The sequence below is a fragment of the Ctenopharyngodon idella genome, chromosome 3, assembly GCF_019924925.1.
Source record: "Ctenopharyngodon idella isolate HZGC_01 chromosome 3, HZGC01, whole genome shotgun sequence".
NCBI lineage: Eukaryota > Metazoa > Chordata > Actinopteri > Cypriniformes > Xenocyprididae > Ctenopharyngodon > Ctenopharyngodon idella.
In genome coordinates, this window is record NC_067222.1 from 29,252,001 (window position 1) to 29,269,208 (window position 17,208).

The window sequence follows — 17,208 nt, forward strand, 5'->3', positions numbered from 1 at the left end:
AAGATTTTTTAAATGTTTTTGAAAATCTCTTATGCTCACCAAGGCTGCATTTATTTGATCAAAAATAAAGTAAAAATGTTAAGAAATATTTCTTATTGTTGAAATGTTAAAAACAGCTGCTTAATATTTTTATGGAAACTGGTATGCATTTATTTCAGGATTCTTAGCTGATCAGAAAGTCCAAAAGAAGAGTATTTATTTGAAATAGAAATCTTTTGAAACATTATATATCTCTTTACTCTAATTTTTGATCAATTTAATGTGTCTTTGCTAAATAAAAGTATTTCTTTAAAAGAATGTAGTGCACTTACAGCCAATGAGCATGACACAAATGGAGAAAATCTTCTCAGGGTTGGTGTTAGGAGAGACGTTTCCGAATCCCACACTGGTCAAGCTACTGAAGGTGAAGTACAGTGCAGTTACATATTTATCCTTGATGGAGGGGCCGGAGAAGGAGTCACTGTCATTGTAGCGCTTGCCAATCTGGTCGGCCAGGTTGTCCAGCCAGCCGATCTTCATCCCTCCGATACGGGCAGAGCTGGTGCGCTCCACATTGCCAATGGCGTACCAGATACACGCCAGCCAGTGGGCAATGAGGGCGAAGGTGCACATGAGGAGGAAGAGCACTGCTGCACCATACTCAGAATAACGGTCCAGTTTCCTCGCTACTCGCACCAATCTCAGCAGCCGCGCAGTCTTTAATAGGCCAATCAGAGTGGTTGTTTGAGGCTGGAAGGAGGAGTTTGAGAGGATTAGTTTGCATTACATAACAATCACTCTTATTTTTATTTTGTCTCCATGATTGTGGCAGAATCCATGGCACACATAAGTGGAATCTCTGAAGAAGTCCTTGCCACTTCTGTACATGTAATGAAAGTGCCTAGTTTCCAAAAAAGCACCATCAAGTTTCCAAAAAAGACTATCAAAAACTCTTGACTAGGGCTGATGTCAGGATTTGAGACCTAAATTCTGGTCTGTTCCTTATACAAAATCTATCATATGACTTTTAATAAAGCTTACAACTCACAACCACATGAGGGTGAGGAAATAGTGACCGAATATCCCTTTGAGAGCTGGTAAGTACTTAAAAGACCATCATTTTCAAGAACAATGTAGTCAATGTGAATTTAAACAAGCATAAATGCTTCCAATGTGTTAACTTCTCAATTATGTTCACTTTAATGCAAATCCATACTTACTAATCCAAAACTATGCAAATCCATACTTACATTAAAAAAATAAATCACTATAATCAGACTATGGTTTTCATGAGCAAAAACAGCAGATTTCAAATTACATACTTCTGGAAACCATTACTGTACGAAGCAATAAGTATGAATTATTAACACATGAACATATGAATTATTAAAATAGCTGTTGTTTCATCATTCTGTGAAGGTGACCTTCATCAATATAGCAGAATCTACATGCCGATAAATCATTCAGCATAACAAACACAATCAATATTATTACACTGCGATCAATATTCTCAACGATTCATTGACTAGTCTGAGTGGTTCTGCTAAAAATAGAATGTTTAAAAATTGTATATTCTGTTCTAGATTTGAAATATCACTGATTAATATACCACCTAGTTACCAGTGTTAGGGAAAGTTACTTTTAAAAGTAATGAATTACAATATTGCGTTACTCCCTAAAAAAGTAACTAATTGTGTTAGTTACTTTTTTAGGGAGTAACTAATTGTCTTTAACATTTTTTGGCAAATGTTAAAGCTGCAGTCCATAATTTTGCCTCTTTGCCGCCATCTCTGTTTGAAACCTGCAATTGCAGTTATTTGCGGAATTATCATCTTTATGTGGGTTGTGCCTCGGCACGATTCTTCAGCGCAGATGAATATAATGTTGACTGTCAGTCACCGCACCGGTGTGGATACTGTACTTCAGAAACACAGATTGTAGTCTTGGAAGTATGACCAAAATAAGAATTTTCACCGGAAAATGTCATCTGAACAAGTAAGTAACAAATCTGCCACTTTTGTTCTGACCAACTGAGAAAAAAAAGCATTACAATAAATCGTGCTGCCAATGCTGATTAAATCTAACGATCGCTTAGCTCGGATCACGTCAAACCATGAAAATTATTATTATTGTTATACTTTGTTCTCAAATTGTTAATGTTAACAACATCAGCATTGTGTGACTATGTGTATTTAGTGTGTATTAGCGTTACCTGTAGATTTTAATTTCTGTACAGTCTAATCTCTATCATTAATTTGTCATACCATACAATCCGCTATCCAAATTATAAGTTTAATTATTGTAGCTGCTGTGAGAAAAGGCTATAATTGATCCGTCTACATGCGATATAGCCTAGTTAGCTGGGACTCGTTCTTTATGTAAACAGACATGACGCAATGGCACAAAGACAATCAGCAACATGCTCGAATTTTCCGCGAAAACCCACCAGTACCACCTGAAATATAAAACATTACAAGCTTACCGTTGTGAATCGGGCTAAGGTAAGGAGATAGTTTTGAACACTGGCTGGTTATGTACTTGCTCAATAGTTGATTTTGGATCATTTTTAACCAAAAAAAAGTTATGGACAGCAGCTTTAAGGCCCTTTCACATTCACACCACAAGTGCCTCAGGCTGAAGGAAATGCATATTTATGCCTGTACAGTAGAGGACGCAGCTCAAACAAACCTTTCAGCTGTGCTGCCATTCTGGATTAAAGAAGAATAGGATACAGGAGAAGGAAGTTCAACACAGGAGAAGGTGTCAGTCAATGAATGTGAAAACAAAGTAACTTGCGTTACTTATTTGAAAAAGTAACTTAGATATTTTGTTGTAAATTGAAAAAGTAATGCGTTACTTTACTAGTTATTTGAAAAAAGTAATCTGATTACGTAATTCAAATTACTTGTAATGCGTTACAAGTGCCTTTGCCTAGTTACAGTAGCACATCACAATCCTCACCTCATCAGAACCTGATCTGAAAATGAGCAGGTCGAAGGGAATCGCAGCCACAATGTCTATGAGGAACCAGCCCTTGAAGTAATGCTGAGCGATGCGAGCGGGATTGCTGACCACCTCGTCGTTGTGATTGACGTAAGTGGTCCTGAAATTGATTAGGATATCAATAATGAACATGACATCCACCACCAGGTCCACTACGTTGAGGGGGTTGCAGGTGTAGCCGCAGGTGCGCCTCCTCTCGTCCTCCTGCTCGTTGAGGAGAAAGGCAGCCGAGTAGGGCGTGAAGACGGCCGTGTAGAGCACCAGGAGTAGGATGATCCAGTCCCATACTGCTTTGAACGGGCTGTAGTGGAGGATGGTCCACTTGTGGATGCGTGGAGCTTGAAGCTTGTACTCAGGAAGCACATCTGCCCCGAGTGACAGTACCTGTGAAGAGAAGGAGAGAGGGTAAGAAACCACATGATCAGAGGATGTCATGGGGTGATTTTAATCGAAATTCGATGGATGCAAAGGGTCAAGGTAAGCATGGACAGTTCGCTGACAGTTTTGCAAGCACATTTCATAACTGTACCTTCTGGCTAGTGTTATTATTGTTAACGAAAGCTAAAACTATTAAAATGTTTTTGTTAATTGAGGTAAAGCTGAATTAAAATAAAATGTAAATATTAGTTGAAAAACTTAAACTAAATAAAAATTAGAAATGATAAATAATTTGAAGCGCTAAAATGACTAATTGAAATGAAAATAAAATAGTAATAAAAACTAATAAAAATGACAAGCATTAATAAGCATAACAAAATTAGTAAAATTAAATTAAAAATGAAAATAAAAGCAAATTTAAAATATTAATAAAAATATTATAGCATATAAAATAACACCTTATCAAAAATTAGCTGTGTATTCTGACAAGGCAATACATAAATTGCATATATTTCATTGCATTATAGTATATGTTTTGCTAGTGTACGATTTTATCTGAAGGGTTCTTTAAAGCATGAAATTGGTGACAATGTTGTGAACACAAAATGATTCAGCAGAGTGATTCAGTCCCCAAAACTAATGCAATTACACAAAAAACATGCCTGCTACAAGGTGAAGTCTATGAGTGACAGTATAAAATGTCAGAAGATACCTTAATAGACCCAAACACACACACACACACACACACACACAGAGAGAGAAAGAAGGAGATACGATGAACACTAGATGATATCTTGTTCAAAAGCATTATAAATAAACAGACATTTCACTCAAAGCTTTGAACTGTATTGTCATATCTCATTTTAACCCAGAGCACGAAGCATCTGCAGACATCTGTTCATCTTTCATGCTTTGTTCTTCAAGATATAAGCCTCCTCTTCCTCTTGACATGTACTATTATAAAAAGGAAGGGCAGCAGCCATGTCCTACCGACCAGATCCAATTTTAAAGGGCACGGACTGAAGAAACGTGCCACAGGGGGGCCTGTCTCTGTGCCGAGTGTTATGCTAATCGACCACACTGCTTGAAGTGGTGTAAATGTACTGGTATAGGAGAAATGACAGAGAAATAAACAGGAAAAAGAACCAAACCTTGAAGAGTCTGTCGTTATTTATTCTCCTTATTCTTCTCATGATGTTCCAAATCTGTATGCTGTCATTTCATTCATGAAACTCAATTTTGTGAAAGATATTTTTCACACAACAACAGTTCATAGTGACAAAGCTCACAAAATAAATAAATAAATAAATAAGGTATCATATAGGTAGTCTGTTTGACTTGTTTGGCTTTTGAAGTCGCACAATAGCTTTGTGTGAGAAACAGAGCCATTTTAAATCAAATATAACAACATGGCGCCTATGGCACAGGTCTGACGTCATGACCTACTGCTAAAAGACACTTAAAAACCAATGATGTTTGATGTTATTGACGTCAAACCTTCACTATTCACAGTCAAATTAATTCACACTCTCTCAGACATTAGCTAGAGACTGTATTGTGTTACTGAGAGGCTTTGCAATGTGGTCTGGATCTGTTCATCCATACACATCCTCTGTCACGTCAGAACAGACTCCAGCTTTCCATTACCTCCCCTCGACTCTGATCAAAGATCAATCACTGGCCGTGGCTCTTAAAAACAAAGGGTTCTAAAAGGGGGTTTTCATAGAGATGCCATTTTGGTTATTTTCAGTGAATAATTCTTAAAAGAACCATTTCTTTTTTGCAGTGTGAATAACATTTTAATAATTTAAAGAACTTTTAGGTTCCTTTTTCCATTTTAAAGGACCTTTTGTGCAATAGAAAGTTTCCATGGATGTTAAAGGTTCTTCATGGGATCATATGCCAATAAAGAACCTTTATTTTTAAGAGAAAGCAAGGAACTTCACTGTACTACCTATCTAATAAAGAGAAAAAAATCCCCAAAATAAATGACAAAATCAACAAAACCAAAATTAAGACATTATGCAACAAGTCCCACACTTTATGTCAACAAGTATGCAGCTGGGCTATATATGTAACTGCTGAACTATGTCACACTGAGACCTATTTTCTGCTAGAGCTTTCCCCCAAAAGAAAATCACTCCTTTAATACAACATTAGCAGCCCATGATTACTGCTCGCACAGACGACCATGGCAACCACTGGCTGCCATGGAAACTACAAGTTGATCGGAGAACATCAGTCATGTGGAAAAAGTTGGTCGATTCGAACGAGTTCTTTTGGATGGGGAAAAAAAAAAACTATTTTGTAAGCAAAACAGTAAAAAGAAGTTGTCATGGTATTGCTGGATTGTCATGGATGTTCAAACACTGATAATAAAATCTGAAACCTAGTATTGCAAAAAAAAATTCTGATGAATTAATTTGCATTTCAGTTTTCCTTACTTTTTCTTGCACACAAATTTCAGAACACATGACAGCCTAATGCAAATCACACGCCTTGTGCATTTTCACTGTCAAGGAAGTAATGAACGATGTGAAGAGGCATGTCTTTTTCTGTTTTTCAGATTGTTTGAACCTAATTTACTTTTATTTAGCACTTAAGGGCTCAGAATTGCCTTTGTTTAAGCAGATGAATTGCTTCATTAAAGCAAATAATAGCTTTGAATAGAGGTTTAATGTAATTTACCTGCCACCATTTACCAACTATTCAAGCTGAAATCACTGAAACTTAATATGATAAATGTGTTAGATCATTAGCCATATCACATGCCATTAAATGGGAAAGTACTGCCATAAAATCTGCAAATGTACACATTCATTAATAAAATCTTTCTGAATATAACATTTATGTGCATCCTGCATAAACTGCAGTCTGTACTGACCGGTACGACAATGAGAGGCTCCTTGTCCATGTTGTCCAAGGGGTCATGCTGACTCACAACATCCTCAGCAAAACTATTTCTTCAGAAAGAGAAGAAACTCCACACACCTTTAAACAGACACGTCATCTTTACCACATATATACTGTACAAACACAACTGATCTAAAGAGAGAAAGAAAGCAGTACTGGATAGATGGACGATGCCAGCTTTCTGAATCCAAGGGAACAAAAAGATGGACTGCTGAACAAACAGGCTAAACTGCCTAAATGCACCAATTTACAAGGGAAAAAAATCGACAGGAAAGGGAGTGGTGAAGGAGGGTGTGGAACATTTCCAACAGGTCAAATGAGAACTAAAAAGGCTGAAAGAGTCTCACACACTGATTAATTGTCAAAGTACAGCATGAGAGGTTATTCCTTCTGCTTTTGCCTGCCTAAATCAGTTCGGTAATGCAGAAAGAATTGTTGTGCTCAAATAAGATCAGTGCAGCCACAGGTGGAGCAAGAAATGCTCAAAATGCATTAAAATGCTCAAAATCCACGGCAGATGCTGTTGGAACACTGAATGAAAACCACAATAATAAAAATATTTTTTATTTTAATTGCATGATGTTTTCATGAAGAACCTTTAACATTTCTCTTGCACAAAAGGTTCCTTATAGTGGGAAAAGGTTCTTCGGATAATTAAAATATTCTTCACACTAAGGAAAAAAATGTTTATTTTAAGAACTGTTCAATGAAAGGTTTTTGAGGGAACCCAAAATGGTTCTTTGCTACAAAACCCTCCTTTTACAACCTTTATTTTAAAGAGTGCAAGTTCTGTCAAATTATATATTTATCTTCATTTTAGAATAGCATGGTGAAAAAAGTGCAATTGATGTTGTTACCGTTTTCGTTCATTTCTATAAATCACCTAATAATTATATTAATAAATATTAGATGAAAAACTTAAACAAAAATTACAGATGAAATAAAATTAAAATACAAAACAGAGTGAATACTAAAATACTGAAGTAGAAATGTTAAAGCTAAATTAATTCAAGTTAATTAAAAATAATGGCTGATGGTTTGATCAATGTAACAATGATATCAAGTAGCTGTGGTATTTAATTTGAAAAATCATAGCTTAAACAGCTTTAAAAGCCACAACTGCTAGTTGTAATAAAAATGAACCAGACTCCCTCACACCTTGAACAGATGAGTACAGGGGCCGGTTGCATAAACCACTTAGACTAGTCTTAAAAGTTAAGACACTATTTTTTTTCTTGAAGAGTGGTCCTAATTTTTTAAAGTCCGTTACATAAAAAGGTAGATTGGTATAATTAGTATTGGAAAAATAACATTGATTACCCCTTGGTTAACTGCAAATTGGTCAAACTAGTTCTTAAGACACAGTCTTAATATAGTGACTAAGTTTATGCAACTGGCTGCAGATCTATATATTTTCATCTTTATCACTAACAACAGTCTTGTGGCTAATGTCAAATTATTCATGCTGTTGACTCTATAAAAGGTTCAAAGTGTGTTCTAGCTCTTAAAGACAGCAAGGATGATGCACAGATCACAGCAATGCAGGTCTCTTACAACAAAGCAGATACATATAAGAGATAATATATGGTCATTATTGATGACAAATCCCAACATAGTGATCAGGACTCTAGTGCAAAGAGGAAACATCTATTTTTAGTCTTTTAGACTATCTGACTGTACACTAATCAGCTTTTTACATGGCTACTCACCAAATAAATAAATAAATGGTCCCACTTTATATTAGGTGGCCTTACTATGTACTTACATCAAAAAATAAGTAAAATGTACTTATTTTGTTCATATTTTATTGCAATATGATATTGTATTGTATTGTGCTGCTATTGAGGTGGATACAGGTTAGGGACAGGATTGGTGGTGTGGGTAGGTTTAAGGGTGGGTCAAGGTGTAAGGGATGGGTCAACAGTGTAATTATAAATGTAATTACAGAAATTAATTACAGATGTAATTACATGTAGGTATTTTTTAAAATATAAGCACAATGTAAAAACATGTATGTACACGATAAGTGCATTGTATCAAATAATTAATTTAAATGTAAGCACATAGTAGTTAGGGACACCTAATATAAAGTGGGACCAATTAAATAAATAATAGGCATAAAATATCAATTTGAAGTATATTCTATTACTTTCATTTGCTCAGCTATGTATGGTACAGGTTTCTCGGATAAGCGGTCAGTTATACAGTGTTGCCATGGTCAACGTCATTATTCAGAAATTATTCGCAACTGACAAATCAAAATCAAGCATTCCAGAGAGGCTCTTCTCCATGAAGGTATAGCAGTGTCTATTTACACTAAGGGCAAATAGTTAGATTTTCACTAACTCTGCCTGCACTGGTCACTTTTAGTTCAAATAACATTTTACTTCTATGTACTAAATAGCATCTATCAGTATTTGCACCTAGTGTAAACCAGACACTATGTGTTGCTATTTATGATGCAAACAGTATCTATCACTACACACAGTGCACATCTACCTTTTTACACAGTGTAAATAGCCATTGCCAAAAGTTGCAAGTTGTTCAGAAAGTCTTTAATCTGTTTTGGAAGTCTCATCTGTCATCACACATACACACGTAAGTTTACTGATTATGGTGGGGACTTTCCTTATACTTGTTTTTATACTGAGCTAATAATGTTTCCTATACTGTAATTCTACCCCCTGCACATCGCACAGACCTTTCAAGATATACATTAAGACTTATTTTTAGATTAAGATTATTTGGTATGTTTATTAATCTTTTTGCCTTGTAGGGACCAATGCTAGGTAGGCTAATTACAGATTTTGCAATTAAAGGATTAGTTCACTTCCAAATGAAAATTACCCCATGATTTACTCACTCTCAAGCCATCCTAGGTGTATATGACTTTATTCTTTCTGATGAACATAATCTGAGATATATTAATAAATATCCTGATTCCTGACGCATCCGAGCTTTATAATGGCAGTGAACACAAGTCACGAGTCTGAGCTGAAGAAACTGCATCCATCCACATCCATCCATCATAAATGCACTCCACACGGCTCCGGGGGGTTAATAAAGGCCTTCTGAAGTGAAGCGATGCGTTTGTGTAAAAAAAAAAAAAAATCCATATTTAACAGGTTATGAAGTAAAATATCTAGCTTCCGCCAGACCGCCTTCCGTATTCAACATACAAAGAAAGTGTAAACAGGCGTTGCGTCGGTTACACTTTTTCCCGGAAGTTGAATAGGGAAGGCGTAGGACGTAGCGTAAGCTTTTTGAACTTCAAGAGTTTTACACTTTCTTCATAACTTGAATACGGAAGGCGGTCTGGCAGAAGCTAGATATTTTACTTGATTACTTGTGAAATATGGATTTTTTTTTTTTACATATACGCATCGCTTCACTTCAGAAGGCCTTTATTAAGAAGGCCGTGTGGAGTACACGTTTATGATGGATGGATGTAGATGGAAGCACTTTCTTCAGCTCATACTTGTTGGTATTGTTCACTGCCATTATAAAGCTCGGATGCGTCAGGATATTTATTAATATTTCTCAGATTGTTTTCATCAGAAAGAATAAAGTCATATACACCTAGGATGGCTCGAGGGTGAGTAAAGCTTGGGCTGATTTTCATTTGAAAGTGAACTAATCCTTTAATGAGCGTGTTTACATGAACATTTTATACTGATTATGCTTAATAAGCCAACAACGTGTGTGGTCATGTAAACACGTTAAACCTTTTCCATTATCGGCAGAAGGTTATAAATGGCTTAAGAATTTAACTGATTGGCACAGCTAGTTTTTTGCCCATTATCCCGATTTCCCCCCGGCATGTAAACAGCTTAACCTGCGCTATTTTGTTTGGCTTATAAGTCCGCATTTGTGGTATGTAACAGGAAGGCATCCATACTGCAGTTTTAAGAAGATCAAACCAGAGTGAGAGTTTCACTGTAGAAGAGGAAGAAAATATATTGTACACTACATCTCTTTCTTGACCCCAAAAAATTACTAAATGTGTTCCTATCTTGTGCAGCCAAAAGGGGAAGTGGTACTGTAATAGATACTGCAAACATGAAAATAGAGTATGAGTCTGTACAAGTTTCCTGCTGACATTTTGTTTTTTTTAATGCTATAACATCACAGCTCACATAATAAATAGAATACTCAGAGTAGAATACATTTTGACAACACCACCAGGAAAGAACCAGAATTTTTTAAAATCTTTTTAAATGCAGATTTCTTGCATTGCCGGGCTTTTTGCATGTGAACCGGTGATTTCAAAACTGATTTTTTGTAGTTATCAGTGTATTGGTGTGCATGTAAATATGCTCAATATGTGGGTTTCCATATGATAGGCAAAATTTTTCCCACACACACAAGCCCAGACAGTCTTATTGCTCAATTTCATATAAAAACCCAGCAACCCTGAAAAGTGGTTATGAACAACTAACACACACCACAGCATCAGTTTTAAGTGAGGGATAAAAAATGCTAATTTTACACTATGCAGTCATCACAACAAAAATATGACCATCCTCAATCTGACGATCAATCTAATGTATTTATTTATTTATATATATATATATATATATATATATATATATATATATACTCATAATGTGGAGGCACAGTCCTCTCTTATCAGTTTGAGTGAGTGCACATTCAAATCCATGTGCTGGTGAGATCCTAATGACAGAAGGTGCTCACATGCACATACACGAATTCACTGGAGCGAGATATCTGTGCTTATTGATATAATCTAACACTCTGTTTCATAATGATGGAAGCAGGCAAATCCATTGCCACTGTCTGCATGCTGAGCAAAGCCACAAACTCACACACACACAAAGATACTCAAATGTAAAACATACACTGTGCAAAACTTAACTAACAGATTTATCTTGCAGCTAAGGTCAGTGTAACATTTCTATGACATGTTTTTTTTTTTCTATTTATCACTATATCACTATTCACTATAAAAAAAAGCAGCGCCCTGAAGAAAAGATGTTAACACACAACATTGCGCTTCAACATGCAAAACAAAAACATGATGAATGGAGAGAAAGAAGGAAAAACAAAGTAAAGCAAAACAAAAGGATGTGTTCACAAGCTACCACAACAGACTAAACAAAAACAAGGCAGGGCAACAAGAGAAAATAAAAAATAAAGACAGAACAAACTAAAACAAAACAAAGTAATGACAACAAACAAACCAAACACAGTGAAAAGCAATTTAAAAATAAACAAAAAAAATGGAAAAACAAACAAAAGTAAAATACAGAGATGTAACTACAAGCCACTACTACAAAGAAAATGAACATACGGTGAACGGCACGAAGACAAAACAAAGAAATAAAGACGAACTAAGGCAAAATAAAGGGCCACTAATACAGATGAAATGAACATACGGTGAACGGCACGGAGACAAAACAAGTTCAAAAACATGTCCTCAGGCAAAAACATGTCTCAGTTTGCATATGTCTCACAAGTCACAAAGAGTCTGACACTGAAACAACACCATTAACAGTGATCTATGTGTGTGGCATCAGCTGTCAGTCAAATCCATCCAGGTCCTGACCTTTTTTTTTTTTTTTTTTGCCAACCAGGTGTGGGAGGTGAAAATCAAGCAGGGTGAAAGAGAAACACGAAGCAGCGAAGGTAAGAAAAGAGAGAGTGGATGAAGAGGAGATAAATAAAGGTCAAGGTAAGTCTGGTACTTACAGGCTTAAGTTTCTGTTTCAAGCTCATGGTGGCATTCTCTGAGCAGTGCTGAGACAGACACACAGAGCACTGACACAGGGAAACACCGCCCTTCCACGCTCGCTCGCTTTTTCCTCATGGACACAAACACACACACACACACACACACACACACATACTGATAAAGGTGTGGAACGGACGACAGCCATCCTATTTGCATAAAGATTAGACTACGTAGACAAAATATGGATGTGACACAGGCATTACAAAAGATACATTTCACACACAGACTTTATTTTGCTTTATTTTGTGCTCTGAAACTCATTTTGTATTAGTTTTTTCCCTTTCTTTTAATAGTTTTATTATTAAAGCATGTTCTAGTGTAAAAAGTAAGAGTAATATAATGGAAATCTCAATTTAATGTAGAATTTGTAATTTTGTAAAGAAAGTGAATTGGTTGAGGGTGTACATGATGTTCATGTATTGAACTGTGATACTGTAACTACGCTTTATATGTTTGGCACTGATATTCTGGGAGGCACAATGTCAATGTATTTGCCCTCTGCAGCGGGACTGTGGCGTGTTTATGTCACATGCCTATTAACCCTTACAAGTATTATTAGAGCAATTATTAGAGCAATTATGCTGCATTGCTTCTTGATTCCAGGAAAACTGGAACCTGATTTTTCCGGTCTTTCCAGATTTTTTTTCATACACTAGCATTTAAAATTTTGGGGTCAGTAAGGCTTTTTTTTTTGTAAAAAAGAAGTGAACACTTTTATTCAGCAAGGAAACACTAACTTGATCAAAAGTGATCGTAAAAAAGATTTCCATTTCAAATAAATGCTGTTATCTTCTATTTGTCATAGAATCCTAAAAAAGCATTATGGTTTCCATTAAAATATTAAGCAGTTTTTACTGTTTTTAACATTGATAATAATAACAAATGTTTCTTGAGCAGCAAATCATCATATTAGACTGATTTCTGAAGGATCATGTGACACCGAAGACTGGAGTAATGATGCTGAAAATTCAGCTTTGTATCACAGGAAAAAATTAAATTTTAAAATATAGTAAAACAGAAAATAATATTTCACTGTTTTTGATTGTATTTTTGATCAAATAAATGCAGCCTTGGTGAGCATACTTTTGAGAATTCTTTCAAAAATATTAAAAGAAAAATCTTACATTGGGAGGAGAACGGGAAAGGAGAGAAGGGAGCAGGACCGAGAAAAGACCTTAAAGGGATAGTTCACCTAAAAATGTAAATTATCCTATAATTTACTCACCCTCAAGTCATCCTAGGTGTATAGGTCTTTCTTCTTTCAGCCAAAAACAGTCGGAGTTATATTAATAAATATCCTGGCTCTTCCAAGCTTTATAATAATGGGAGTGAAGCCCAAAAAAAGTGCATCCATCCATCGTAAAAGTAAACTACATGGCTCCAGGGGCTTAATAAAGGCCTTCTGAAGTGAAGAGATGCTATTTGTGAGAAAAATATCCATATTTATAACTTTAATAACTATAATAACTGGCTTCAGACAACAACCGTACGCGAGTCTGGTTCTGGCGGAAGAGTGACCTCTGACCCGACGCATGACATATTGACGAACACCCAAGTGCAGAGGATAGAGCAACAAAACACCTTTCACAAGTTAGAAGTCTAAAACAAGAATTGTTAAAGAGAAATGTCGAAAGGAGCTTGAGTTTGTTGCCCAGTCCTATTTGTTTAAACCGCAAGAGGCGTCTACTCTCACCTAAGCTTATGCTACGCCTAAATCCTACGTCATGCACCGGAACTCGACTTTCTCGTGAACACGTGGACGGACTTTAACGGAAGCCAGTGATTACCGTTTATAAAGTTATAATTATGGATATTTTTATTACAAAAATGCACTGCTTCGCTTCAGGCCTTTATTAACCCCCTGGAGCTTTATGGATTACTTTTATGATGGATGGATGCGCTTTTTTGGGCTTTAAAATATCAGTTACCATTCACTCCCATTATAAAGCTTGGAAGAGGCAGGATATTTTTTAATATAACTCCGCCTGTGTTTGGCTGAAAGAAGATAGTCATACACACCTAGGATGGCTTAAGGATGAGTGTATTATGGTATAATTTTCATTTTTGGGTGAACTATCCCTTTAAGCCAGGACTTGAACTTGGATTGCCCAAGGCTGTGCCATATGTCAGAGCTGCCCACAAGTCTATGACTCCTGCTTAGTACAGAACTTTTCCATGACCTCTCTAATATTTCTAGGTTTTTTTTTGTGTGTGATTGTCGGACCTCACAAAATTCATGATCATATTTCATTCAAAGGTTAATGCTCCTCACATGCGGACCAGTCAACTAAAAACAGCACAGCTGGTCACATAACTAGGTACGTCATGTTATATAGACAGATCAATAGCAACAAAGATCAATGCAGATGATCATTTCCCTTCTTGCTCAGTGTCAAATCGAAGTCCAATTATCAAGCCAGGAATTGCCTGTTACAGTTCTACCTCAGGACGTAATGCCAAACACAGTCTGCACATATGCCTTAATACCATAATACCAAGCAAATGCTCAATTGCTCATACACAAGCTTCACACTAATTATATACATTGGCATTAGTGAACATGCTAAATAATGTATTAAAAGTGCAAAAATGCAAAAAAGGTTCATGTCAGGGTTATGTTTAGGGGTAGGGGATAGAAATGAGCTAAACATACAAACAACAGAAGTTGTGTTATAAAAAAAAATGTGTGAATATTACAAGAAAATGACAGAAAGAGAAAGAGTGAGCAACAGTGAGACAGAAAGCGAGAGTGAGAGACTAGGTAGAGAGGGCCAGAGAAAGAGAGTATGTTTGCATGCACACTTTTGACAGATGTGTGTGCGAGTAGAGAAACAGACAGTCAGTGTCTCTTTGGCCCCTGCTGTCACTGCCCTCTACTTCCATTAGCCCTAGAAGCCAAGGTCACCAGCAGAGAGCAACCACACACACACACACACACACAGTCATCCACACACGGGTCATGCTCACGCAAATTAAAATGCTCTTAATATTTTCAAAATACAGTTTAAACAGCAGCAGGATCAACAAATCTGAGGCCAAATGTCATTCCAAACCTGTATGACTTTCTATCTTCTGTGGAACAAAAAAGATTGAGAGATTCTGAGAAATATTTCAGTGTTTTTTTTATTTTTGTCCATATAATCAAAGTCAATGGTCACCAAAACTGTTTGGCTACCAACATTCTTCAAAACATCTTCTGTGTTCCACTGAAGAAAAAAAAAGTTTGGAATGAGTAAATGATGACAGATTTTTTTTTTTTTTTTTTAACAGAACCATCCTTTTAAATAATAGTTTGTGAACTTACTCAAATTTATCAAGATAGTTATAAGTGGGGGCTTAATGAAAAAATATAATAAAAAACTGTATTATTAGACAATTAGGAAGAAGGGGGAAAAACGTTCAGTTCACCTGTTGGAATGTGTCATATGCTGCATTAAAAACTAATACGGACACACACGCAGGCTTTATGATTGGAATGTGCAAGCTGGCAGTAGATTTGTCAGCATGATTGATTTTTCCACTGGTAGGGCAACACACAGTCTCCCACATGTGTCCTAGGGAGAGACGTCACCAATACAATCTCTTTCTCTCCGTCATTTTCACGGTCTTTCCTTGATTCTTCTTCTTTCTCTGCTGTACTGCAACCCTTTTAAGTACTTTGCACTCTTTATCTCTAAACTTTGAGGAAAATCTTTCAAGTTTTTATATAAACCATGGCACGAGGAGCCCACACAATCTTTGCAGTCATTATGTGAAACATAATGTAAAGTAACTTGAACACATGAGCATGTATTCCAGTATACCCAGTACAATAATCACACATAAAACACAAGGGTAGGAAAAGTGTGTCAGTGTGTGTCCGTTCCCTACACAACAGCCCAATAAGCACTGCCCACATCAGCACAGGACTCAGTGGTCCTCTGTAAATAGGTCACTAACTGCTTGTGTGGAGATGTTACAAAATAGTAAATCATGTAGATGATGTCATCAGCCGTTTCATTGGCTGATGAGGATGGGTGAAAGCTTTTGTGATGTCAACTAGTGCAACTTCTGGTGTGTATACAGTCTTTGCATCTTTTTACATGTATATTTTCATGGAACTTTAACTGGAATGACAAAGTAAATGTAATACATTGAATGAAATTAAATCTGTAAGGTCTGTAATTCCATCAAATGTCAAGACTGTAAATCTTCATATAAGGTTTGTCAAGCTATCAACAGTTTGTCTTGATAATTTTTTATTTTTCTAGTTTAAAATGACTTCACTCAAATTAGTCACTTAAATGTTACATTGCAGTTATATTAAATTATTGGAATTTTAATTCAATTAACTCTACATAGACGAACAATTTAAAACCATGTAGAAAGAATTTTAATTGCAAAATAGAAACAGAGAGATCAGCTTAAAGTATGTTCAATAAATTCATTTATTAAAATTTTCTGCCATAATAATGTCTTTATTTTTATTTTTATTTGTGAACTTTTCCCTGCTAATATTAACTATCTTTTAAACATTTAGGGTCAGTAAGTTTTTTTTTTTTTTTAAAGAAATTAATTACTTTATTCTGCAAGGATGCATTACATTTACCAAAAGTGACTGTAAAGACTTTTACATTGTTACAAAATATTTCTTTTTTTAAACAATTTCTGTTCTTTTGAGAATTCTATTTATCAAAGCATCCTGAAAAAATATGTGATCACAAAAATATGAGAGAAAAAAAAATCTGAAATATTAAAAACAACCACTTTTAACATTTTAAGTTGAAACCTCAGCTTTGCCATCACAGAAATATATTCAAAACATATTCAAATAGACAACCGTTATTCTAAATTGTAATAATATTTCATAATACTACTGTTTTACTATATTGCTGATCAAATAAATTGAGCTAAAAGAGCAAGAGACTTTCAAAAACAGTATAAAATCTTACCCACTGCGAACTGCAAAAAAACAGTGGTGTATGTATCATATGTGACCATGGACCACAAAAACAGTCATAAGGGTCAATTTTTTGAAATTGAGATTTATACATCATCTGAAAGCTGAATAAATAAGCTTTCCTTTGATGTATGGTTTGTTATGATATGAAAATATTTGGCCGAGATACAAAATCTGGAATCTGAGGGTGCAAAAAAATCAAAATATTGAGAAAATTGCCTTTAAAGTTGTCCAAATGAAGACC

The 17,208-nt window shown here is 35.7% G+C and overlaps 1 protein-coding gene across 6 annotated transcripts in view; it reads right to left on the reverse strand.

The window, feature by feature from the left end:
- The window catches only part of kcnh6a (potassium voltage-gated channel, subfamily H (eag-related), member 6a), a 41,336-nt gene that overhangs the window by 7,048 nt on the left and 17,080 nt on the right, over positions 1–17,208 (reverse strand). For 5 of the 6 annotated variants that reach the window (XM_051889818.1, XM_051889819.1, XM_051889817.1 and 2 more), the window contains 2 exons: positions 2,941–3,366; positions 312–729 (listed from right to left, as the gene is read on the reverse strand). In XM_051889818.1, coding sequence (XP_051745778.1) covers positions 312–729; positions 2,941–3,366 — 844 coding nt within the window. Of the gene's footprint in view, positions 1–311; positions 730–2,940; positions 3,367–11,982; positions 12,152–17,208 lie in introns of those variants that run through there. The other variant, XM_051889822.1, reaches the window with a different exon arrangement.